The sequence below is a fragment of the Pristis pectinata genome, chromosome 15, assembly GCF_009764475.1.
Source record: "Pristis pectinata isolate sPriPec2 chromosome 15, sPriPec2.1.pri, whole genome shotgun sequence".
Lineage (NCBI taxonomy): Eukaryota > Metazoa > Chordata > Chondrichthyes > Rhinopristiformes > Pristidae > Pristis > Pristis pectinata.
The window spans coordinates 19,847,671-19,873,800 of record NC_067419.1 but is presented as its reverse complement, the minus strand read 5'-3'; the positions used below and the strand labels follow the sequence as shown (position 1 = coordinate 19,873,800).

General features: G+C 37.5%; 1 protein-coding gene across 3 annotated transcripts in view; it reads right to left on the bottom strand.

Moving 5' to 3' along the window:
* cacna1c (calcium channel, voltage-dependent, L type, alpha 1C subunit) overlaps positions 1 to 26,130 on the bottom strand; it is a 550,322-nt gene that overhangs the window by 129,027 nt on the left and 395,165 nt on the right. For all 3 annotated transcript variants that reach the window (XM_052030488.1, XM_052030489.1, XM_052030490.1), the window contains 4 exons: positions 25,832 to 26,033; positions 23,258 to 23,416; positions 19,317 to 19,427; positions 4,004 to 4,087 (listed from right to left, as the gene is read on the bottom strand). In XM_052030488.1, the coding sequence (XP_051886448.1) occupies positions 4,004 to 4,087; positions 19,317 to 19,427; positions 23,258 to 23,416; positions 25,832 to 26,033 (556 nt within the window). The remainder of the gene's footprint in view (positions 1 to 4,003; positions 4,088 to 19,316; positions 19,428 to 23,257; positions 23,417 to 25,831; positions 26,034 to 26,130) is intronic.

Sequence of the window (26,130 nt, the reverse complement as noted above, 5' to 3'; positions counted from 1 at the left end):
GCCCATTTGTCCGCATCAGGACTGTATTCTCCTACGCCTTGCCTATTTGAGTGTTTGTTTAAATGTCATCTGATTCCACCACCTCCTCTGGCAGCACATCCCAGGCGTCAATCCCTCTCTGTGTGAAGCTTACCCCTCAGATCCCCTTTAAAACTCCTTCCTCTCACCTTAAGCCAATGCTGGCTTGTTTTTGATACACTGACCAAAGAAAAAGATGTTGGCTCCCTACCCTATCTATGCCTCTCATAATCTTATATACTTATATCAGGTCATCCCTCAGCCTCCTCCGCTCTAGGAAAAACAAGGCCAATCTATCCAATCTTTCCCCGTAACTAAAATTCTCCAGTCCACACAACATACTGGTGAATTTCCTCTGCACTCTCTCCAGTACAACCACATCCATCCAGAAATGCACACAATATGCCAAATGTGGCCTAACCAGTGTTTTGTTAACTTGCAACATAACATCTTAATTCTTATATTCTATGTCCCAACCTACAAAGGCTAACAAACCATATGCCACCTTCACCACCCTAAGGACCTGTGCTACCACATTCAGGGAACTATGGACTTTTAAACTCCAAAAGTCAAAGGACCAGGGAAAGCAGACTGCTGCAGGATGAAACACCACAGCAGTTGACCAATAAGGAATCTTGGGCACAGCAGCATTAGGTACCTTTTCTTTGATTTGATGGAGTAGTGCTTCTGGTTCTCAAACATTTCTGGAGGACCTGGGAGGGAAGGGTGCCCCAACTGCCAAGCTGGTGATGGCCTGCACCTATGGGAAGCCAGTGAGACCTGCAAGCCATCGCGTCCATTCATTGTAATTGGTGTATTCACAATGTTGACATTATTGTGTGTCCTACCAATTAATACTCATATCCCCTTTCTGCCATTTAATAACTTGCCTAATGCATACATGGGCAGTCATCGAAAACCTGAAAATGTCTCCAGCAGAGCTCTAAGATGATCCAATATCACAGAAATTAACTTTTTCAGCCACTGGTGAAGCATGGCCATCAAGTCCACATGGTAGTGACTCCTGTGGAAGTAGGCTACAAATGTCTGTCACAACTTACAAGGTTCTGAGCATCTTTAGATACTAGTATTCAGACATGTAGAGGAAAGTTATCCTCCACCTGTACCCCATATGTAGAAGGTACAACCTCCTGTGAGCTGTGCCTTTCTGTTGATCCCCTCCCTCCTATAGGGTTGCAAGTGATGTTACTCTTACTGCTGTTCCTCTTGGCTTTTATCTGAGTTCCAGAGAAAGACAGTGTAAGTATGCCCTTGCTCATGAGATAGCTCAGAGCTCCAAAGTGCCTATCACATACAACAATCTCAAGAAAGTAGCACTTATTGACAGATTTATTTGTCAAACTTCCTTCCACTGGCCCAGTGTTCTTACTTCGCTTTCATCAGGGAGTTCCAGGAAGTCTGGAAACATGTGCATCACTGGTTAAACTTGCAAATCCATAATAACATTTCTCTAATTACCTAATCAACACATCAAACGTGACAACTCATCTCCTTATTGGTTGTGGCATGCACAATACATGATGAGGTTAAATGCAAAGTTTGGAATTTGGAATTCAATCCTAATCATTTGTCACTTTCAGTGCACCTTATCCCATCACTCCAAACCCATGAGTGCACACTATTCACAATTTAGCCAAGGTAGTCTGGTATATTACAATGGTATGAATTAATGAGGCATCATCTCTATCAGATAAAGATGTCTGCAATTATTGTCAATTATACTTTGCTGTATATTTAATTCTGGGCAAAAACAACAGACTGGCAGGCAAATACAGGTGCTTCAGCAAGTGTAACAGGTGCTGAAGTGAAAATTTACTGAAATGGGCTGCTGCATAAATTTAACTTGTTTTAAATCTCTTCAACCAATTATGAAACAATCTATTTTAAATAATCAGTTTTATATTGTATGTGCACTTCTGTTCAAGAAATAATGGACTTCTGCTGGAAGCAGTTGCACACTATTCTGTGTTCTGGTTTCAAAGACATTATTGCTAGAAGCATTGATACCTTGGCCAAAGACTTCTGACAGATAAGTGTATCATAGTTACTCACATTAAGAATATCCAAATCATGCTTTGTGATAGAGAGGTAACGCATAGTTCAGTTGTTGACTGTATAGCAGGTATTCAAATGCATACAACCTTATGACACAGCTTTTTATTTTAAGTTTTAATTACACTGAAGTTCCAGTTGTTAATCAGAAAGTTAATCAGAAGTTCCTTTAGTATCAATTAGGCTGCTCCTTATTTAGATGATTTAATTATAAAAGTGTTCCAAAGTAATCAAAACTGTCAACATTGGTCAACAAAGTAATCAAAATGCCGATTGTTTATTTCCTGCCATGGATGCTGCCTGACCTGCTAAGTTCCTCCAGCACCTTTTGTGTATTGACCCAGATTCCAGCATCTGCAGAATTTTTTGTGTCTCAACATTGGAATGAAGCTAGAATTGAGATTTATTATCTATAAACAATAAGCCAGGTTACAAAATTATTTTAACCTATTTAAACAAAGTGAAAGAATATCACAAAATATATACATGAAATAAGTCTGCTCAGAAATATTTACTGATTACGTAATACTGTTCAACTCAATTTTGGTTAACAAAAATATTTAATTATTTGTAACTTTATTTTCCAACATTGCTCACTGAGGAGTACTTTAGCAAATAATAGGAGCTTGTGCACCTATTGCAGTATTTGCATCGGCCAAAGTTAGGCTGGATCTACAATCATAGTGTGATCTGCTCCCAGATAAAGAAAGATTATCACTTTTCAGAAGGTATCAGAGTTTGTTCTAGTATATTGTAGAGGGTGGGTATCATAGGAATTCAGAAGATGAGAGAAATTTACTTCATATTTTAGTAACAGAATATGACTTTAAAGTTTTTTTTTGGAGAAAAAAACATTTTTTTCGCATGTTCTCTTTTTTGTGCTTTTTTCCCCATATTTACAAATAAATTCCACCTTCTACAAGAATGGATAATTTGTTCTCAGAGCCTATGGAAAATAGACAACTCATCTAAAACTAATTTTCTGCTCTTCCTGCGTAAGATGCCTTTCTTCCACTCCATGCCTTTCCACAAGAACATATAAATCAGTAGTTCAAAAAGTTTTTCAGTGTTATAAATGATTCAAACTATGAATGATAATACTTGTGGATATCTATTTTATTTACAGCTGTCTTGCCAAAAGAGTTATGGTTGGACAAAATACCTTTGCCTTACCAGTCATATTAGGTAATTTTTGGTTTTCATTTATGACAGTTTTTAATCTAGAGGTCAGAGTAATTCAAAACCAAAATCACTGTAGACATTATGCTGCACTCTGAACCTGCTATACAGTTTAAGTCATGCCAGGCTTGGGGGAAGGAAGAAGAATGACATTACAAACATAAAATTATAATTAGAAAAAAAACAAGTAGGAGTGGAGCAGGCATGTTCATTGAGATGGTTACTTACGTTCACCTCTGTGATTGCTATATCAACAACGCTACCCACAACAATTAAGGCGTCAAATGTGTTCCATGCATCACAAAAATAGTGCTGCATGTGAAAAAGAGAAAGAAAATGGAAAAAAAAGAGAAGGGAAGAATAAAAAATAAAAAAAAGGGAAGAGAAGAGAAAATAAGAGAAAGAGGTTACATGTGCACAGTATTTACTCTTACGGAAAAGATCATCTATGAAGAGATGCCCCTCAACCCTTTGTTACCTATACATCCAGGACTTCAGAATGGGCCAGTTGGGCCATGTTAAACCATTTTCTTATTGTACAAAATTCATAACTTTTCACAAATGTGTCTGCTCCGATTTGACCTGCGATGATTTCCTAACTCTGAAGTCTTGCCAGTTCCATCAGAGTGCTTGTCTTGAAACTTGTAGATTTAAATATCTGACAAGGTGAAATTGGTTAAGAAACAAAGCACAACACACAGGAGCAATCTGGAAGGGTGTCATATATACTCACATTGATCTCACTCAGAATGACGTCTATAATGCTGCCAATTACGATGAGGAAGTCAAAGACATTCCAGGGATCACTAAAGTAACCCTACATGATGCAGGTGGGGATTGGGGGGTGGGGGGGTGGGGGGTGAAAGGCAGGTTAGAAGTTCGTCTTAGACAAGACTTTATATGGCAAATATCTTCACATTCGTTAACCTCAAGTCAGCTCAACAACACAGTTTTACACCATTTGCAGTACCTACCCTGGCCCAAATCAACTTTTTATATATTGTGCCACAAATACAATTTTATGATTGACTATGAGTTTTCTCTTATTAAAATAATCTTATTTTCTCCACTTTTCTAGTTCCTTTGGATTTTATACCACCAAGAAGGAAAGCAATTTGGCATAGACCTTTATCCAGTCTGCTTTAAGGAGAGGCTGAAATTTTCCATGAATTTTCTTCCCAAAAGGGACTATCATGCTTCCAATTAGTTCCACTTAACTGCTGATACTGGAAAAAGGTCACAATACCTGATTGCAGTGTTACCAGACAAATTTTACAGCAACACATGCTATTTGAAAACAATCTTAAATTAATGATTTGATTGTAATAGCTAATTTGTAGCTCTTCTAGAAGTAAATTTGGTGTATTTTAAACTATGTTGTTAGCTTTTAATTGTTAGTCTTTTGTGTCCTGATTTGAAAATAAAATACAACATTAGGTTATTCACAATAATTAGTACAAAGTATGTTCCATAGTATTAAGAAGATTTAGTATCATTTAACAATGTAGGATATTATAATTTTAGTGAGGTTACTTACAGATTCTTTTGAATCAAAAATTTATGAGTATGCCAATCTCATAAGTATCATTTGTATGCATGACTTCCATCCAATCTGTTGAGAAGCTATTAACTTTAATCATGAATAGCTAAAACATAAATAGTTTGGGGACCAGGGCGTGGGTAATGTTAAAAACAGCATTCTCAGGCACAGCATGGCCAGAGAAGGAAATATTTATAGAACATTAATGAGAAGTGAATTTATTCAAGGCCAAGAACTGCATTGGCAGTAGTTTGAAGCCATTTGGTAACTTTCTTCTAACTATTTGTCAACATATATCTCATTTTATTAACCTTAGTAATCCTAGTAAACTTTAGGGTGATCCAAAATGAGTAAACATTACTTAACAAAATTTAAATAAATTTCTCTTAAAATATGAGGGAACATTTTTCAAAGTATTACAGGAATTGACATTGTTAGATTAAAATAGACCTTAGAATCAAGAGTGTTTTTTTTCACTGATTAGACTACAACTAGTTTATAAAAATTAGTACTTTCTTTTTGCTTTTACTCTACTAATAAAGCCAAGGATATTAATTATCATTCTCTAAACAGCTATCTTAAAATGTCCACTCATCTTCAATGATTGCTGTACATACATCCCCAGACTTTACTGTTCCGGCATCACTATTAGACTTGTACCATGTGGGTCATATTGTTGCTCCTCACAAATCAGAAAACAAGATACCTGAGTTTCAAAATTGTCCATTGGAGATTTATTACAAAAATGAGGTATGGGCTTGAATACTCTAGGACTCAGTTCACACCATGATTAGCAAATAACACACTTCTATGAGTCTATGATCCCAAATAAATTATAGAAAAAAAGATCAATTTTACCTCTCAGAGGAAAGACCTTTGCAAGGCAAAGATTTTCTTCAATATGGAATGTTGGAGCATTCTAAACATAAATCTGGGTTTGGACTGCACTTCTTACATTAATGAAAAAAGTTCAGATGTATTAAAATTGCACAATCTCTAGTTCTATGTAAGAGGTCTAATTAATTTTGATGATCCATGGATAATTATATTTACAGGTGGCAATATCAGTGCTACATCTCTGATTTCATGAGAAGAATGATGTTTTCTGGCATGGTCAGAAAGTAATTCTTACAAAAATATGACATACATGCTTTAAACCTCTCACCGTGCTCCTACTTATTTTTTATTCTGTCAGTTGGACATGCTTGATAGTATAATGTAATATTTGGTTGAAAATCACTTGAGGATATTTTTCCCTATGTAATCCTTTACTGGCAGGGAAGTTAAGATGTTGTGCTATTGATAGACAGGATTGACTATAATCAGTAATGCCATATTTCCCAATACCAACAGAGATGATCAGTTTTTCTTATGAACTTACTGCACTTCTGTTAGGAACCAGTTAGACTGCATCAAATTCACATTATTTTAGATATTAATAGCAAATTGTATTCAAAGTTCCATCCCGTTAGTTTGTCTTGGATATTTGGCTAAGCAATACCAAGTTACAAAGTTCATGTTTACTGTTTATAAAAGGACCAAAGATCTATCCTATTGTATTCAGGTTAGCTCCGCGCAAACCATGCTATTTACAACTTACAAAACAACGTGCATCAAATAACCACTTCACTAGCCTATTCTGTGTTGATGTCTCAATATTACACTTCCATTGCAGTTTAGAAAACCATTTTGGGATCCTTTTGGCCCATTAAAAATAGTTCCATTTTGATATAACATAAGTATTTCGAGGGATGGTATTTGATCTCCGCCAATAGATGCCATAATTGCTTCCCATTGCCTTGAGGCAGAAGAAATATTAGCTAGAGTTCCTGCTCCTGATTGTCATCCAGCAGCGTTAGCTACAAGGTTTGTGTATGTGGACAGCAGGTAAAGGGTAGGATTGGGATCAGACTCCATGATTGAATAAGCTGCCAATATTTACTGTCATGGCTCACATCAGAAGACTGCCCTCTGGCATATTGGATGGCTGTCCTCAGAAAACATCAATGCCCTCAGGAGAGGGGTAAAAGAGAAAGATTGGATGTGGGGTGTGGAGCCAAAGACTCATCATTTGCTAGGAAAGGAATGTTGTAGTTTCATACATTCACGTGTTACACCACTGTTTTCCTGAACCATATTAATCAAAATTGTGATGTTTCCCACTTATAAGACAAGAAAAGTTGTGATATCTTTTCTTTTAAGAAATAAAGAGACAGTCCCCCTTTCAATATAAATAAACCAAAATCAGTAATACAAATAGAGGGATAGATTAGTGCCATCTGTACAGCCAGGGTTAAAACCCACACATTATTTTGTTAAATAAATAAATTTAATACTTTATTAAGACTTGTGCTGATGAAATATTTAAACAGTACAAGTATTCAAGTACACAAACTGCATTTCACTGGGTTAAGAAAGCAATTGAAGCAAACTTATTCATCCATTTTGTATAATTCTTACCAAGAGATAAAACAGGAAAGAAAAAAGCTGTGGTCAACTACTACAAATGAACTGATTCAATAAACTGTTCCCAAAGTAAATAGAAGAGCTTATCTAATTTCATTCTTTTTTTTCGTAATTGCCTGCCCTGGCTCCCATGGAAGATCAGGGAGATGGAGGAGAACTGAAAAGGTGTTTTGCCCAGGCTCATCTTTTGAGTTCAAGGTTCAAAGACAAAAATAATGCTTGGCCTATAAAACTGAACATTTTAATTTATGTGCTCAAGATCTCAGCAAATTCCTCTGTTGCCCTTAAAATAATGATAAGGCAGTGTGGAGGAAATCAAATAATTAAAATATCATTTAATTATTACAATCACACATATTATTTGAAAATATGCCTCATTTGCTAAAATGACACTGCATTATTGAAAATTAAGAGATGGTGTTTTTCCAAGCAGCAATGCTAAATGGGACGTTTTTTCCCCTCCTAGTTACCCTTTCTTCCAAGACTGATGTGAAATCCATTTATGGTATTGAAAACCTCTTTCAATAGGAAATTATATCTTTACCAAGGGAGCATATGAGAAACAAAAGAATCTTGTTGACTACCATTGATTAATTAGAAGCAAGACTACATCTTCATAGCACCAATAGTGGTTCAATTAATTTTATCAATATATCCACCAAGAAAAGTTTTCCAATTCATGAATCCTATTGTTTTTACTTTCTTGTTGTGAATGTTTCTTCAAGTATAATTGCCGTAATTATAGACAGGCTCTCTAATACTGTGATTTTCATCAACAAATTGTCAACTAATCATACATAAATTAGAAAGGATGATTAAACTCAGTTAGAGTGGCATTGTTGCTTATACTATAATGGTTGCTAGTTTTAACATCTGCAAAACTAAAGAAAGTGAGTACTTCCCCCACCTGCAATTTAGCTCCAATCCTGATTTACAGGTTGCCTGCAAGACAGCACGGGTAATCGACATTCTTTCATGTCTGTGACTCCAACTGGTCTGGAGTGAGTGAAGAGCAACTGAATGAGAAGCATGCTTAAATAACTGCAACAAAATAAATTATTCTATGTATTTTCATAATCTCATGTTTCAAGTGAACAAAAGGTATCCTAATTTAAGAATAAAACAGGCCAGTTAAAAAAAATATGCTCATCAGTCTGTGAAGTCACTAGATAGTGGATGACTATTTCTGGTTCAGCACCTGGCTGTGGAGTATACTGGAGTCAATGCAGATATCCTTAGCACTGATGTTATTACTCAGCCTGAGTTTTCTAGTTTCTGGACCCAGGTGACCCTTCTTCAGGTGGTCATGGAAGATTTACATGCAGTTGAGCTTCACTAGGAGTGAATCAGGAGCTGAGAGACCAAGGAGCAGCAGGTCCCTCACAGGTCCGGGCTTATTTAGAAGGGCCAATAAAAAGGAGGTTGTGTCAAGTGGAGTGGCCATTTTGGAGCAGCAATTGTCAGAGTGGACAGAGTCAGAGTGAGTGGCTTTGGCACAACAGGCTTCGGCATCAAGAGGCGGAGACCATCTGCAACAACACTGGTGAGTAGCTGGTAAGTAAAGGTAAGGTTTACTTTTATTGTTATAACTTTTAAGTAGACTACAGCTAGGTAAGAAAAAAAAGTTCAGATGGAGGGCAAGGTGATGTGCTGCAGCTGCATGATGTGGGAGCTAGTGGACCCTGCTGTGGTGCACAGTGACCACATCTGTAGTAAGTGCTTGAGGCTGGAGGAACTTTGGCTCAGAATTGATGAGCTGGAGTCGCAGCTTCAAACACTGCGAGGCATCAGGGAGGGTGAGAGTTATGTAGATGGGCATGGGATCCAGGGAAGCTTGGCCATGTGGATTCAGAACTGGCTTGCCTGTAGAAAGCAGAGGGTTGTGGTGGAGGGAGTGCATTCAGATTGGAGGGCTGTGATGGCGGTGTCCCACAAGGATCGATTCTGGGACCTCTGCTTTTCGTGATTTTTATTAATGACTTGGATGAGGGGGTAGAAGGGTGGGTTGGCAAGTTTGCAGATGACAATAAAGTTGGTGGTGTTGTGGATAGTGTACAGGATTGTCGAAGATTGCAGAGGGACATTGATAGGATGCAGAGATGGGCTGAGAAGTGGCAGATGGGAGTTCAATCCGGAGAAGTGTGAAGTAGTACACTTTGGAAGGACAAACTCCAAGGCAGAGTACAAAAGTTAAGGGCAGGATTCTGGGTAGTGTGGAGGAGCAGAGGGATCTGGGGGTCCATATCCACAGATCCCTGAAAGTTGCCTCACAGGTGGATAGGGTGGTTAAGAAAGCTTATGGGATGTTAGCTTTCATAAGTCGAAGGATCGAGTTTAAGAGCCACGAGGTAATGATGCAGCTCTATAAGACTCTGGTTAGACCACACTTAGAGTACCGTGTCCAGTTCTGGTCGCATCATTATAGGAAGGATGTGGAAGCATTGGAAAGGGTGCAGAGGAAATTTACCAGGATGCTGCCTGGTTTAGAGAGTATGGATTATGAGGAGAGACTAAGGGAGCTAGGGCTTTACTCTTTAGAGAGGAGGAGGATGAGAGGAGATATGATAGAGGTGTACAAAATATTAAGAGGAATAGATAGAGTGGACAGCCAGCGCCTCTTTCCCAGGGTACTAATGCTCAATACAAGAGGGCATGGCTTAAAATAATGGGTGGGAAGTTCAAGGGAGATATCAGAGGAAGGTTTTTTACCCAGAGAATGGTTGGGGCACGGAATGCGCTGCCTGGGTCGGTGGTAGAGGCAGCTACATTGGTCAAATTCAAGAGATTACTAGATAGGCATATGGAAGAAATTAAAGTAGAGGGATATGTGGGAGGAAGGGGTTAGATAGTCTTAGGCGAGGTTTCAAGGTCAGCACAACATTGTGAGCCGAAGGGCCTGTATTGTGCTGTACTGTTCTATGTTATACTCCTTAAGAGGATGAGGTGGGGGGGGGGGTCATGTCGTACAGTATAGCATTCCTATTATCGGGATGGTAGTGACTGTTTTTCTATCAGTGTCTGGCTAAATCTCAATTTCTAGTAATATTCCTCTGTTATTTTGGTTCACATTCAAGGTGGACGATGCAAGTGAAGGTGAATACCTGAAATACCAGGGCTAGGTTATTCACATAGATAAATTTAAGCAATTTCATCAGCAGCATATTGCTTGTGTACACCTAACCTAACGAGCATTGGTGGGAGTACTGAACTTTGTGGTATTTGAGAAACCAGAGTGAGCTGAACCCAGCTCAGGTGGACACAAAGCTATTATTCAGCAGGTGCAGTGCTTAGTGGCAAGAGGGCATTACAAGATTCAGTATCAGACCTTTAATCCAGGTGAGGTCAAGAATGCAGAGTCTACAATGGTCTCAGATTTCTTCTGGAAATTAGTTCTGATATGCAGTTTGAACCAGAAGAAGTCACACTTGATTCACTGACATGTGATGAAAATTCAGATGTGATGTATTATTGTAACCCTGAGCTCCACCTCAAGATTCTAGGTGTCTATGTTGTTGCACATTGCTCTCCATCCATTCATTATGAAACAGCGGTCCACATAATCCCAGCAATCTAAGAGAAACAATCATCTCCCTGGGTTCTCAAAATGTTTTTGATATTTGATTAAAGTTGCACAACCCTTTCAGCAGTCATGATAACCCTTCAGCCATGCAAGCTCAATCCCAATCAACTAAAACTAAACAGAAGATACAAGAAATCCTAAGCAAACATCTTGTGATGAATCCAATCCTCTGTGATGCTCAGAGGCAACTCTAAGTGAGATCAGTATAAACGTAGGGAAATTGACAAATGAAAATTAAGTCTCCAGAGTACAACCACAATCAACCAGAACAGACCACAGACCTCAATGATCCTCAAACCTCAATGATCCTCATTTATAAAGGGATATTCGTTTCATAATTGTATGGCTCAAATATTAAAAATAAAATTATAGTTGCTGATCTATATCAGCTTTATGAAAGAAGATTTAACCTGTGATTATTTACCTATTCACTTTGACAGGCTGGATGAAAGCAGAAAACTACTTTAAATGCATGATCATTTTCCTGACCAAAAGATACTTTACTCCTGATGTAACAGTCTAGCTCAACCACCCAAAACATTGTTGTTCTGCATTTACTTCTGCCTTATGAATGAAGATGAAGCTCATAATTATTTATCAGGAAATCCTATTTTGCACACAAGTTAGTCTTCCCTGACCCTGGGGTCTTGCATATTACATAGTAATGGTTATTGGAAAGGTTAAGAAACATACTGTTTCCAGAACTCTGCCACTGAAGGTAAACAAAAAGAGCAATTTGTAGACAGTTTTCCTTTGTGAATAAGCATCTGATTGCCAATGTACTTCAAATTGGAAATGCAACTTGGACCTTTAAGAAAAAAGTATCTTTCGGCCCTTACTTAAAAAAAAGCTCAAGCTATCTCTTTTATGAGTGCTGGTTAGCTCAACACCTGATGTAACTGTATAGAAATTATACAGCTCATGCTTTGGCCTTTTCTACCTGAACCTGGTATCCTATAATTTGTATAGGGCACCAATTTGCTGTTTCAGCAGTTTTATTTCTAGAAATTGCATTGTGGACTAAGGAGGCTTAGCCATAGAGTCATCCAGCAGGAAAACAGGCCCAGTGACCCACTGATTCCAGGCCAACCATCAAGCAATCAGAGAGAACATGCAAACTCCAGACACATCGGGGGTCAGGATTGAACCCGGGCCACTGGAAATGTGAGCAGCTGTCATGGTACCCAGATGGCTCTCCCCATAATTTTCACACCATTGGATTGTTTTTCAGGTGAAAAGTAAGTAGTCAGATTGAAATTTATGTGACAATTGTTTGGAAAATATTTGTTTGTTGGACAAAGAAACCCATGCACCATTTTAACCAGATGACACTTTACAAAGTTAACACAAGGATGCATATCATTCATGTTAATATCTAATGATTCAGTGAACAAATAAAAAGATCTGCAATGGATTCATTAATGAGTTTTCTGTCTGGCCTTTAAACATTGTCTCAGTATATCACTGAAAGGAAAATGTGACAGGTAAATTCATACCTGTTAAAATTCATCTAATTTTTCTATGTTTGAATTGATCAAAAGAGAAATTTATGTGTTGGGCTGCAAGCACGTGATCTCTCGTGACCAACTTTCTGCCGTGCATACTGCATAGAAGGTCATCAATAAAGACCAAAATCCCTGTTTCTTCACATAATGTAGGAGAAAGTATTTAATGCACAAATGAATATGATACATGGAACTGCACAGCAAACTCAGCTTTAAATATCTGATTGCACAACTCTCTTTTATTTCCACCAGATAAACTGCTTTCATTTTGTTAAAATAGGGTATTTTCATCACAAAATAGTGTGCTTATTTTGCCTATGTGTTTTAGTTTATACAAGGACAAAACTAATATGTTTCTCCTCAGGCTCTTTTCCCCTTCTAAACAAAAATATGATTTCCAAATTTATCATTGTGAACAGTGTATCTTTTCAGTAATGATCAATTCTTTTTCTGGCCCTAACTCTTCATCCTTGTCAGTTTTTGACTGCACCTTTGGAAGTGCTGTCATGTTTCCTCCTAATACTCACCATGTTTATCCTGTGATTAACTGTGATATTTAAAATCCTTTCAAGATTTTCCCACGAGGCAGAAGCAGATCTGTGGCTGGTCTGAAAATTTGCATATAAAATTTAGAGTGTGATATATAATAGAAAGCTAAATTTTAAAACAGAACTGAACATGGTAGTTGTGAAATCTTGTATTCATCCTCAAATCTTGTAATGGAGAATGGAATAATCTTATATATTCATTGCAAAAGTCTGATTCATAATAGCCTAACGTTATTTGCTCTGCAGGTAGGGCTTCACAAAATTTACATTTATCAGCCATGGAAAATGTTAAAGAACAGGGCCAATGATTAATAGTGAATACTAATTTAAGTCTAATTTAGAAAATAAATTTAAGTCAATTTCCAACATTTAGTGAATTTATTTTCACAGCTTTAACAGATGCTTTAGAGATTACATTCTTTCAGTTTTTTCTGTGAAAAAGCACACATCAGTGGTCTTAGTAGTCAGAAAAGCTGATGCGAGCTATTAAAATGAATACACTGATGCCATTTAATCTCTGCTGCTGTTGTGTGTGAACTACAGCATCATAGCAAAAGGAGGAACTATTTTCAAAGGCTATCTTGAGAGTGGTTGGCATGAAGGAGAGCCTAATTAGTATAACTAGACAAGACTTTGATTATTCCTTTAAACATGCCACTGGATTATATTGCTTCTCTTCTCAAGCTATCATTGTTAACATTCTACGATGGGCCAGATCATGCTGGACTTGCCCCTTTGCCCAGGATTGTCATCTGCAATCTGTGCATAATTGCACTTACCTGGGCTATTGGTAGAGGACTGATCTCTATGTCCTTCTGAACCCTTAAGTCAGGTGACTTGTAGAATTATTCTCCTTATCTCAAAAGATTAAACAAAAAAAAATTCTCTCTCAAAGTATAATGTACAAATGTTGAAAACTACTAAACTAGAATCTTGTACTGTTTTGTTTTGTATTATATCCTAACAATTGAAGGATGATTTAAAATTTACTAGAGAACAGTAGCCTAATAAACCTTGCATGAAGTTATCCAAGACATTACAGCCTAGGTCCATGTAACAAGAAAACAATGAGCAAACATGGTACAGATGGTCAGTCAGTAAGGAAAACAATGTCTTGGTGCTCAATGGAAATGAAGAGCAGGAGGAATTAACACTGGTACTGCACTCAGAACAAGAGTTGATCTAATCAGTCAGAGGTGCCATCAGCCTGTTCAGTCAAATTCAAGAAAGTCCTTTCAGACTGACAATTTCAAGAACAATCGTATGCAGCAACCATCAGCTAAGTTAGGGATCTGTAAGTGGAATAGGTTAAGCAATTTGTTATAGTTAGTGAGAGTATTGATACTATTTATTGAAGATGCGATACATAACTCAAAGTTATTTGATTACTGGACACTACTTGGCTGCATTATTGCAAATCACAAAGTTGAAATTCTTAAATGGTCAGAAATGCTTCAAAGACTGACTCTACTGTGAGTCTCAGCAGTGATTAAGTCTCAGATGATGCAGTATAACAGCTCTATCCTGATATGTTCCAGGTGAGAGAAAGGCAAAGTTGGGAGTGGAACTTTGTCTTCTATCAGAGGTGTCACAACTTTTAACAGTCATTTAAAAATTATTAGAAATTTAATAATAACTTCTTTAAAAATTCAGAGTTGTTAATTAAAACAAATTAAACCATTTAGAAATAATTAAATACATTAAACTAAAGTAAAATAATTAAAATACTAGCCTTCTTCTTTGCTTCCTAATCTGCAGGCATAGAATCTTCACTGAAATCAATGGAGCCTCCAATTTTGTACCAGATCTGAAATAATGTAGGCTCTGAGATGATGCTCTTTTGTTAGATACCACATGGAGTCCAGTATCAGAGCAAAGTGACATATGCAGTACCATCAGTGACTCAGTAACTCTCGGCTTCTGTGTTCGGTAGCACATGCAAAAACTTTGAGGCTTAACTAAGTTTAAATGCCCATAGTTCCAATCAGCAAGACTTACCCCAATGTGTTAAGGTTATAGAGGTTTGAATGATAATAACCAATATCTGTAACAGTTTTGCTCCCAATAACTTGTACGTTTGATTCACAATTCTTTGTTATGCTGAATGTATCGGAAAACCTTTTGGTATGTCAACTAGTAGCAGTCACATCTCTCGGTCATAAGTCCCACTCCAATGCATCTATGTCACCATTCCAGGGCAATACTCAGATTCCGTTAGAGGTGCCATCTTTCAGATGATCTGTTAATCCAAGGCTTAGGCTGCCCTCACACATGAACATGAAGACTCAGAAATTGTAGTATGCCATAATAACCATGCTATAATATCATTGCACAGCATGTTACTGACTGTTGTTTATGGGTCCGTCACTGTAAATGAGACAGCTGCGACATTGCTGAATCATCATTTCTCTAATTCTTTTGTGCAAAGCTGACTACATGAAAGAAAATACACCAACCAAAACTCAGGCTGGTTACAGAGGCATCTGGGCAAGCAGAATACAGAAGGCCTCCACACCCAGTCAGAGGCTGTGAGGGATCAGCTTGGCTATGGAATTTTGATCAATGGAGGATAAGGATATTGGAAAATGGTTATTTTGTGCATTCTGGGAAAAGTGCACTTTCATTTGCTAAGCACTGAGTCATGATTAAATTTCTAGGCCAAAGGGTCTCATGGTATCATTTCAATGAAGTGGGGAGTTGTCCCATGTTTTTGGGCAATATTTTATCCCACATACAACAATACTAAAAACCGACTATCTATTCATTATCACATTGCTGTACGTAGGAGCTCGATATGCACAAATATGTAACTGCATTTCCTACTTTACACATAATGGCAACACTTCGGAAGTACTTCATTACCTGCAAAAACATTTTACGAAATCTGGAATGGATGTGAAAGACTAATTTTTTTTGTTGGAACTGGCTTAATTCAACCTACCTGGCTGAAGCAATAGGACTTGACATATGACAGAACTAGTGAGAGTGGAGTACTTAAGTAAAGTTTGAAGTTCAAAACTAACACCAACCTATCCAAGTGGGGCAAAAGAAACCTCATTTTACAGGTTAAGAAAAAACAAAGGATGTCTACAAAGGTCAGAAACATGCTGACTGGCTGATGAATATCACAGCTTTTTTAGTTTTCTAAGTTATGGCTGGGGGATTAATTAAGAAATCTAAGGAAAGACAACAGCAAAAACTTCATCATATGAATAAATTAATAAATTGAACTGGCTTAATTTACAGTGGATAATTTACTTGGTTGAAATTAACTAAATATCAAGTGAAAATAGAATGTATCTTATTGAATTAACAATGCAAGATTGGATAGGGATGGCTGGTCAGATGTTTTTGAAATTTCAGCATGTGGTAGCTAGTGGAGACCAGCAAGATCCCAGGAAACGACGTCTTCAATGATTTGCTGCAGGATAGTTTTGTAACACCAGCAGTAGTGGAGAGACAGATCCAGGAAGAATGGCTGTTGTATTTCCTAATTTGCCTAAATATAACCTAATTTGCAGTGCATCATTACTCTTCTCATCTTCTTCATCCCACTAAATATCACCTGAGGAAGATATGATTTCTTTACCTTGTTTCTCTTGCAAGTGCAATTTCAGCTTGATTGCTGTGCAATTATGTTCAGATCGTAGTAATGCTGGACAGTTCAAGGTTTATTCAGGCACCTGAAGTCCATCTGCACCATTCCCTTGGCCTGTTAAGTCACACTTCTCATAATGTTTTGGCATTCACAGTATTTATATGGCTTCATTGGTCAGGTTTCTAAAAGATTGCAGTGGATATCTCTTTTGTCACTCTGCAACCACTTTTTACATCTGCTTCCAGATCTGCAGAGCTTGGACTGCAATAAAGTGAAAGCACAGTGGCAGCTATCCAGCCATCTGGTATACCTGCTTATATCCTTTATTTGAGTGTACACCAACTGTACCCTAATGGAGTCAAAACTAATGAAAACTTGTTCTGGGCTGCTCAGGTTGCCATCCATGTCTATTCTACGGCAAAGGCTCATATGTAGGAACCCAGTCAGAGTCACGAAGCTGAGTGACTATTTATCGCTCGTAAAATGAGGTAATCCACTTATTAGTGGATTACCTCATGCCTTTGTGTCAGCTGACTGGAAGATCAAGATATAAGATCCAAAGGCAAAACAATTGAAGATGAAGGTTAGTTTGACAGCCACTGGTAATCTATGGCTACCAATCCAGTAGACAACAGTCTTATAGGAGCCGGAGACATCTGCCACTACCTAACATGACATACTGAGACATTGCTATTTAGCCACATTAAGAACACTTCTCTTGTGTCTACTGATTCTGTTTCATGGGTAGTGGCTCCTTTAAATTGAACCTCTTTGTTGGAGTGCTCTGCTGCAATGCCGTAAGTCAATGATGTCAGGCTGCTTTGGGTGCTTTTGCTGGAGATGTCATTGGACATCTTGATCCAATCAGATGTCCAGGTTCAGGCATTAAAAAATGGCATCCATTCTGGAGCCACTCTCCAAAGTACAAAAAGTAAATCTTGCAGTGTATAATTTAACCTTTCAACAGAGATCATGTGAACAAATCTTTTCCCAACAGCAGACAAGAAAGCAGCTGTGGGTACAGAATAGTTTTTGGTATCTTTACCCAAGCTTGCTTCAAACTCCTCAACTACCTCAGTTTGCCTGCCTTGGATCCACTGGTAAATTTCAGGAAGCAAATGGAAATGAAAACAATGTGACAATATTACTTTAGTTGAATGATTAGTACACAGTATTTGACAAGCTGCTTCTTGAAGGGCTTGTGTAATCAGCCTAATTTACTCCAGTTAAATGTGAAATTCCATACTTCCTCATGATTTAGGCCATTCAGCCCATTGAGCCGAGTTCATGCCAACTCTCAAGAATAATTCCATTCTGTCATTTATTTCCTGTAACCTATTCTTGCCCACATGTCTATTAACTCCTCCTATTTCTCCTACTATCCACACACACTATGGGTAATTTACAGTAGCCATTTAACTTATAAATCAGCACATTTTTGGGATGTGGGATGGAAATGGATTAACCAGGAGAAACTCATATGGTCACAAGTAGAATGTGCAAACTCCAAAAGATGACATCTGAGGTCAAGACTGAACCCAGCCCGCTGGAGCTGAGGCAACAACACCACTGCTGACCGACTCTACAGCCCCCTGTGAAAGTTGGAAGACTGGACTTCTCCATCCCAGTTTTAAACCATTCCCTCACCAGTATTCAAATCCATAAGCTCCAATAAATTTTCAGCTCAATATTTTTGTTGATAATTTACATTTAACCATAGCTACTGTACGTTATGGTGTGATTTTAATCTGCCTGCCAGTGAAAACGTCCCTGGGATATTCTGGCTCTCAGTTTCACTGTTTACCAAGTAGGCCAAAAATTTAACCTGAACTTCTGAGGAGACAAGAAGAATGTCAGTGGCAAAGAGCACAGCCCCTTAACTTAATGCTCTGCTGAGTGCAATGAGTGCAATCAACATATGTTATAACTGGAGACTTGTACAAGGAAGCCCATAGTAGTTTCCAAGCAGGAAGGGGTCCTCTGGGGAATCAGATAAGCAGAACTGTCCTTCTGGTTTCCAAAATGAATATTTAAACCTTATTTTCCAGTTCCCATTGTGAGGACCTCTCAAACTTCCTCCCTGTAATATATTGAATACTCAGAGTGTTCCCCCAGTCCTAGCAGAGGCTTTCTGTGGTTTAGTGATGCAGCTCAACCCACCAGGTGACTATCAATTTCAACTGACTTCAAATGACTGATTTATGGATTATATGCAGATGAAGCCCAGGATAGATTTCACGCTCTTAAGTTTGGGATGATTTGCCTTAACTATCATCTGGCTGTTTCCTGCCCGAGTTAAAATTAAGGGTCTGAAATTTAATTAGTAGGAGTCCGTGATCGAAAGTAACTAAAACCAAGTTTATTTCTCTAAACAAAACTGTAGAAGCATCAGTCTGTCATTTGGGTGTGTGTTAATCTTTCTGAATAGTTGTTTAGGGCCCGGCAAACTTTCTGCAGTTTTGATTGGATGAAGGGATAAAGACGTAGAAACCTTATCATTTTATATATCATTTGTGAAAGCAAATCAGATAATTTAATCCAATGGCACCAATGTACGATCTCTGAATATGGAAACCTTTGGGGTACAGGGTGTTGAATCAGGTCATTGCAATCTTATCATCACTAAACAGCAGAATGTTATGAAGGCATGAAGCATAATAATTACGCATCTGTGCACAATCTGTCTGATGGTGTTTTAAAAGTGCATTAGTTCCTACAGCAAAGTAAATGATGATTAAAGATTAATCAATGGATTAGTTAGGAAAGATAGTATGTAACTTTGTGAATTATTTCTGTTTGCAATACATACTCTGGGCTTGAAAGCGATTAACTTCAAAATCATTTCAACTGTGAAGAGCCCGGTGAAAAGCATATTAAGGACATCCATGGCATCGCTAAAAGTGTTTGACTGGCCGTGGTGCTGCACAAAATGAAAACAAGGAATTAGATAATAATCCACGACACTATAATGTATCATAATCATAGCACTTATATTTAAAAAGAATTTGATTTAATTTGAGATTCAAGAGTTTGGTTTCATTTGAGACTTCTTAAATAAGCATCATGAGAAAAAGAGAATACCTTTCACAGCAAAGTTACCTTTGAAAGAAAAATACATTTTTTCATATTTATTCTGCTACCAATAGAATAAATACGAAAGAATAAACATGTAAGTTTCTGATCAAATGAATTACTATTTAAATCGTCTCAAAAACCACAGTCCAAGATCTAGATTCCAGCATCTGCAGTCTTTTATGTCTCCCTGGATAACTATTTTTTACTATCCTCTAATCTGAAAAATATTCATTGACCATGATTTTCTACTTTTTGTTCTTGAACCAACCTGTTATCCATATTTTTATTCCAGCCAAAAGCCTTTTATATTGGACTTTGCCAAATGCTTTTTGAAAATCCATACAGAAAATATCATCTCATTTCCTTCATTAGCCTTCTCCAAATGAGTAAACAAGGGAACAATATTTTCCTGTATAATATCACCTGGTCTTTGAGGATTGCTGGTTTTAAAAATATACACTTAACACAAAGGCATTCTTTTTAATTAGAAACACAGAGCAGATGGAGATCATTCAGCCTTTTAATCTAATTGCATGACAGAACAGACTTATGTACCTTAACTCCATTCATCTGTTTTAATTCCATATACCTTGCTACTGCTAAATAAAATTACTGATCCCATTTTTAAAAAATTCCAATTATTCCAGCACTCACAATATCTTAGGAGGAAAAATTTCAGATTCTTCTGCTCTTTCTGATCAAAAGTGCTTCCTGGTTGCACTGCTGGTTTTAAACATCTTGTCCTGTTGTTATTGATTACCCCCACAGAATAAACGGTTTCTCATTATTTATGCTATAAAAACCTCAATACCCCTAGTTGGAGCAGAAAATAGTCTGAAAACATGCTTTGGGAAGGTTCTCATTGAAGCAACAATGACTTAAGTAAGGCACTGAAATGCAGGAGACACCTATCAACCCAGAATTGATGAGAGGCTATTGAACTGAAAGATTAACTCTATTTTCTTTTTCTATAGATACTGTCTGACCTGCTGAGGATTTCTGGCATTTTTTGCTTGTTACACAAAATAACATTTTGCGTTGCAGAACTCAAGTAATGTTGCACAGAAAGTGCATGGCTCCTTATTTAGATTGCTTGCTATGATTGCCAAACAGCTTAGCTAGCATTTTTATTCCAAAACCAGAAGAATGTGGATTCAAATCCTACTCAAAAGCCTTCAGTAGAAATATCTAGTCTGACACCTCAGTATGTTACTGAGGGATGCATGATCAGTTAAAAGGTAAAACTGAAGACCACCTGCACTCTCAAGTGAATATTAAAAATCCAGTGTCACATTTTTAGAAGGCCAGTAGAGTTTTCCTTGGAGTCTTGGCAATACTTATCCCTCAATCAACATAAATAATTCAGATTATTTAGTCAATAACACACTGCTATTTGTGGAAGCTTGTGTGTAAAATAGTTGTTTTGTTTCCTATATTACAATAGTAACCTTAACATTCTTTGTTAGCTGTAAAGTTGACTTGGGTTGTGAACGGCATTACCTAAATGAAATTTTACATTTTTTTCTGAACTGTGTGACTACCAGAATGCAAGAGAGCAAAACAAATGTTTTTTTTCGTTTAGCAATTCCTGTGTTGTTATAAGAGTGATTCTATTATGTTGCTTTTATTTTTCTTTCTTTGACTCTCCTCCCATATGGCAGGCTGCCTGACAGTGACCCTTCCAATGTTTGATCAATGGCAATAGAGAATGGGTCCAGAACTACAAATAAAAACAATGGCTGCACAACATTTGAGGGTAAATAAATTTGAAAACAACCTAATCTTCGGAAAAAGTGGTAGAAATGTACTAATTGCTCTGCTAAAACAATAAACCTGTTGTAAAATAAGTAGACATAAGTTATCAGCATCTGGGTGTAGAACTTTGCCAGGGCACAACACAAAGTGAAAAAAATTAGTTGGTAAGGATTGTGTGGCCATAGATCATACATTTGGTTTTCTTGATTTAATGTCATGGAAAAGTATGTCAACAGGCTCTTTTGCTGGTGTGTAATTTTTAGTGCCCAGTTTTCCTTTCTGTACTACATGCAAAGGTGCTTTATGTCCATTTGGCAAAAACAAACATCTATCCTAATGCCTCATGAATAAAAAGCAGACGATAGCACAGGTCAGGAATGTTAAGTAATGTAACTAGATTTCAATTAAATTAGCAGTAAGAGCATCCAAATGCCACATAATCCTGCATAAAGAATATTTTTATTCCATTAGCAAATGAAGTACACAATAAATACTCCTCTTCTGTTTCTTAAGGATCCCTCAGGATTGAGGAAGACATGCTTCCACTCCAGTTTTGTGGGTTCTGAGGAAGCAGATGAGGCCAGTGTGGGAAATGCAGATTCTTCCAGATGGGGAAAAGGTGCTCGGGATGTGGGTTGGGGTTTGTTAGATGATGTAATCCTTCCATCTGCTTCTGCAGGGTTTCCGTGTGCTCCTGATGCATGGATTTGAACTTCTCAATCCTGAATGCTTCTTTTCCACTTTGAGCACTCATGGATACTGAGGAAGGATGTGAATAGTGAGGAAGTTTACCAAAGGAAACACTAGGATATAGATCAATTGTAAATTTGGGTGGAGAAATGGTAAATGGAGCTTAATCTAGAAAGTGTGAGATGTTGCACTTTGGGAGGTCAAATGCGATAGAAAAGTATATAGAAAATGACAGGACTGTTAGGAGCATTGATGTAGAGAGGGATCTTGGGGTGCAAGTCCATAGCTCCCTGAAAGTGACAACACACATGGATAGGGTGATAAAGAAGGTGTACAGCATGACTGCATTCATCAGTCGGGGCACTGAGTATAAAAGTTGGCAAATCATGTTGCAGCTGTATAAATCTTTGGTTACGCCACATTTGGAGCATTGTGTGCCATTCTGGTGGCCGTATTATATGAAGGATGTGGAGCCTTTGGAGAAGGTTCAGAAGAGGATCACCAAGGTGTTGCTTGGAGTGAAATGCATTAGTTACAAGGAGAGGCTGGACAAACTTGGATTATTTTCTCTGGAGTGTCAGAGACTGCAGGTTGACCTGATAGAAGTATATAAAATTATGAGAAACATAGATAGGGTAGATAATCAGTGTCTTTTTCCAGGGTGGAAATGTTAAATAGAGGCACAGGCATAAGGTGAGGTTGGGGGTGGGTGGAGTTTAAAGCAGATGTGTGAGGCAAGATTTTGTTTTTACACGAAGAGTGGAAAGTACCTGGAATGCACTGCCAGGGGAGGTAGTGGTACAGATATGATAGTGACATTTATGAGGCATTTAGACAGGCACATGAACAGGCAAGGAATAGAGGAATAAGGATCATGTGCAGGCAGGTGGGATTAGTTTTATTGGTGTCACGGTTGGTGCAACAAGATGGGCCACAAGGCCCATGCTGTAATGTTCTATGGGCAAGAGGTTCCTAAGAGTCGATCAGGACGTATTTTTTCAAGGAGACTGAGTATATTCTTGAACGTTTTCCTGAGGCTGACTAATAATCATTTCCAATGACAGAGCATGTAATATAGTGTCTGTTCTTTTGGGATCTGGTGTTGGGCATTCAAATGGCTAGAAAATTTCCACTGCATTCCTCAAACTCTACACTTGTGGATTCCTTGCAAGTGCAGCAAAATACTAATTACACAAAGGCAAACAAATTTCAGTATTTTCTTTCCCCTACCTGCATTGCCAAACAGATAGTGTTCAGCAAGATAAGAACAAACATCAGGTATTCGAAGTACGTGGAATTAACCACATACCACACTTTGTATTGATAAGGATTCTTTGGGATATAACGACGTAGAGGCCGAGCCTTGAGGGCATACTCCACACACTGCCGCTGTAAATGATAGAAAAAGCATAAGTTTACCTTGCAATAAAAATCATGTTCGATAAGAAACTAGGTTTCTGTAAATATTTTATAAAAATCAACATTAGTTTATTTGAGAGAAATATTTTCATACGATTTCCAGATCATTAATCCTATTTTGTGCAAAAATCTCAAGACACCACCAACCTTTATTTTAAATATTATATTTTGCACTCTATCTACCAAATATTCACCTGGCATCAAAGGGAGATGAAAGCTTCAACAACAATTAAACATCAAAATGTGGTACAGCCCTTAAATTTACATTGCCTGCTTAAAGCTGTTTTTTTTTTGAAATTTTGCTTCAGAATCAAAGAACTACAGAGATTTACTGGCATATGAAAGCCATCCTTATCCAGATTTGTAGTCAATTTATTCAATGGAAATTGACTGTTTGGTCCAACAGAATGTTGCTGGTATTTGTGTTCCATATAAGGCTTCCAACTCAACTTCACCTCTCTGCACATCCTTTATTTCCTTTCTCCCTCACATAGTACCTGCCTTCCCCTTAAATTCTCTTCAGCTACTCTATTTTTCAAGTTAGTATTGATTATTTTATATTTATGATCCCAAATTCTGGATATCCACAATGGAGACAACAACCTAGAAATTCTTCAATGCAACATACCATACATTGCAGAGATGGTGTGTGGAGGATCCCCTTTAGTTTTGTACAAGGTCCCAGAGGTCTGATATTCAACTGCACAGAATTAGCATTACACATGTAATAAAGCCTTTCTCCCATGATCTTCCACTGTTGTTGCATGTGGTGATAGTTGGTGGAATGTGTTGAGAGCTGATTGGGACTGTGAGGGTGTATTTGGTGGGGAAAAATAGGAGGCAAGGTGAAAAGATCATGGTGGGTGGCAGGGAGAGAACTTTGGTGGGGCTAAGAGAATAATCAGTGGTGGGCTTAGTTGAGGAGAGGCTCAGGGAGAAGTTGAATAAGTGATCGGAGGAGCCATGTGATATCATCAGGGAGGAGTTGAATACAGTTGGTCTGATGAGTTATAGAAAGAAGCTGTCTTTAAAAAGGTCTATGCATCCAACTTCTCACTGGTGATCTGTTTCTTTATAGCCATTGTACAAGTAGTAAGTTTCATTCAAGTGGTGTCTAAATGCATGTCCAGTGGCCTGTGTGTGTATATGTCACTGGAACTGCACTGCATGTACACATAGTAACCAATTACTTTTAACATTTTGGTTCTTGATAAAATTCACTCTTGCCATTCAGAAAAACATTGTGCTTGGAGAGAATTTCTAGTCAACATTCTCTAAGTCTATTATATCAAAACTCTTCATCATTTTAATGATTATTTTAAATTTGAGGATAGCATGTATTTTTAAACAGTTTGCGTTTTCTATTGAAAAGATCCTCGACTTGTTCAGTTCTTCCTGATAGTAACAATGTCTCAGTTTTTGTATAATTCTTGACAATATTTTTTGCAACGTTCCCAGTACTTCTGTGCGCCTTTCTAAATAAGGAGACAAGCATTTTGCACCATACTTTAAATGTGGTCAAGTCAAGCTTCAATGTAGTTTTAATTTAATAGGGTAGAAAATTTTCTTAGTGGCACAAAACAGGCATTTCATAAAGGCTGCCTGTTATGTGCCAACCTGATGGTCATTTTAATTGACATTGATGAAACTGAATATATACCAAGATACTTAACAGCAATTTTACACACTGCCCAGAAAGAGTTTCTTTTGTTTTTAATTCTATTCCTTGGAACAGAAGCCTGATGATCTTCATGTGTATCTATGGCCTTTCTAACTTGGAATTTTTGATTGATTTAGAGTGCTCCAAGAATCTTTTCCTTCTCGACTCCATTTTGATTCTGAGTTTCCAAGAAGTATTTGGCTTTTTTAATCCTGGTAGCAAACTGTGGCACCTATGCTTATCCGTATTGAATTTAATTGCTCATTTATACATCTATCATATCTGTGCAAATCTTTGCTAGAACAGTCCGAGAGCCTTCTTCCTGATTGTGGTCACTCTGCCCATACAGTAGGCAACATTAAGGGAAAACCCAATTAAACAGAAGGGAAGGGTTTAGTTAGTGGGTAATTCACTGTGGTCATACTTTTTATCACCGAGTAGCAATCCATTTTTGTATCTTGAATGGCATTGGATCATCATTATTCATCAGATAACCAGATAACTGACTCCAATCTGTGTATTTGCTGGAGAAATTATAATTTATCAATAATGCCAATTTACTTGTAGAAATATTGACCAGAAACAATTGAACAGTAGTGATATAATTAATTGTCAATTAATGTCAAATGTCAGTAACTAACAAAGTATTTTTTTTAAAACAAAATTCTGAGCTCACTTCAGAAGGAACTTACGGTACCAACTTCTATTTATATACTTAAGTTCACCTGATTTTTGTCCAGCTCACAGTTTTTGTATTCTTGTTCTCCCTGTTCCTGAAATGTGACAATGACGAAACCTACAAAGATGTTCATCATGAAGAAGGCAATAACGATGATATAGATGATGAAAAAGATGGATATCTCCACTCTGTAGTTGTAAATTGGACCAGTGTCCTCTGTATGAGAATCAATAGCCCGATAAAGCAACCTGTGTGCATAAGATGGGAAAATGTGCAAATGATTTAAATCGTAACAATATAAATTTTATTTTCATATTATTTTCTTCTAAATTTTTTTAACTCTTA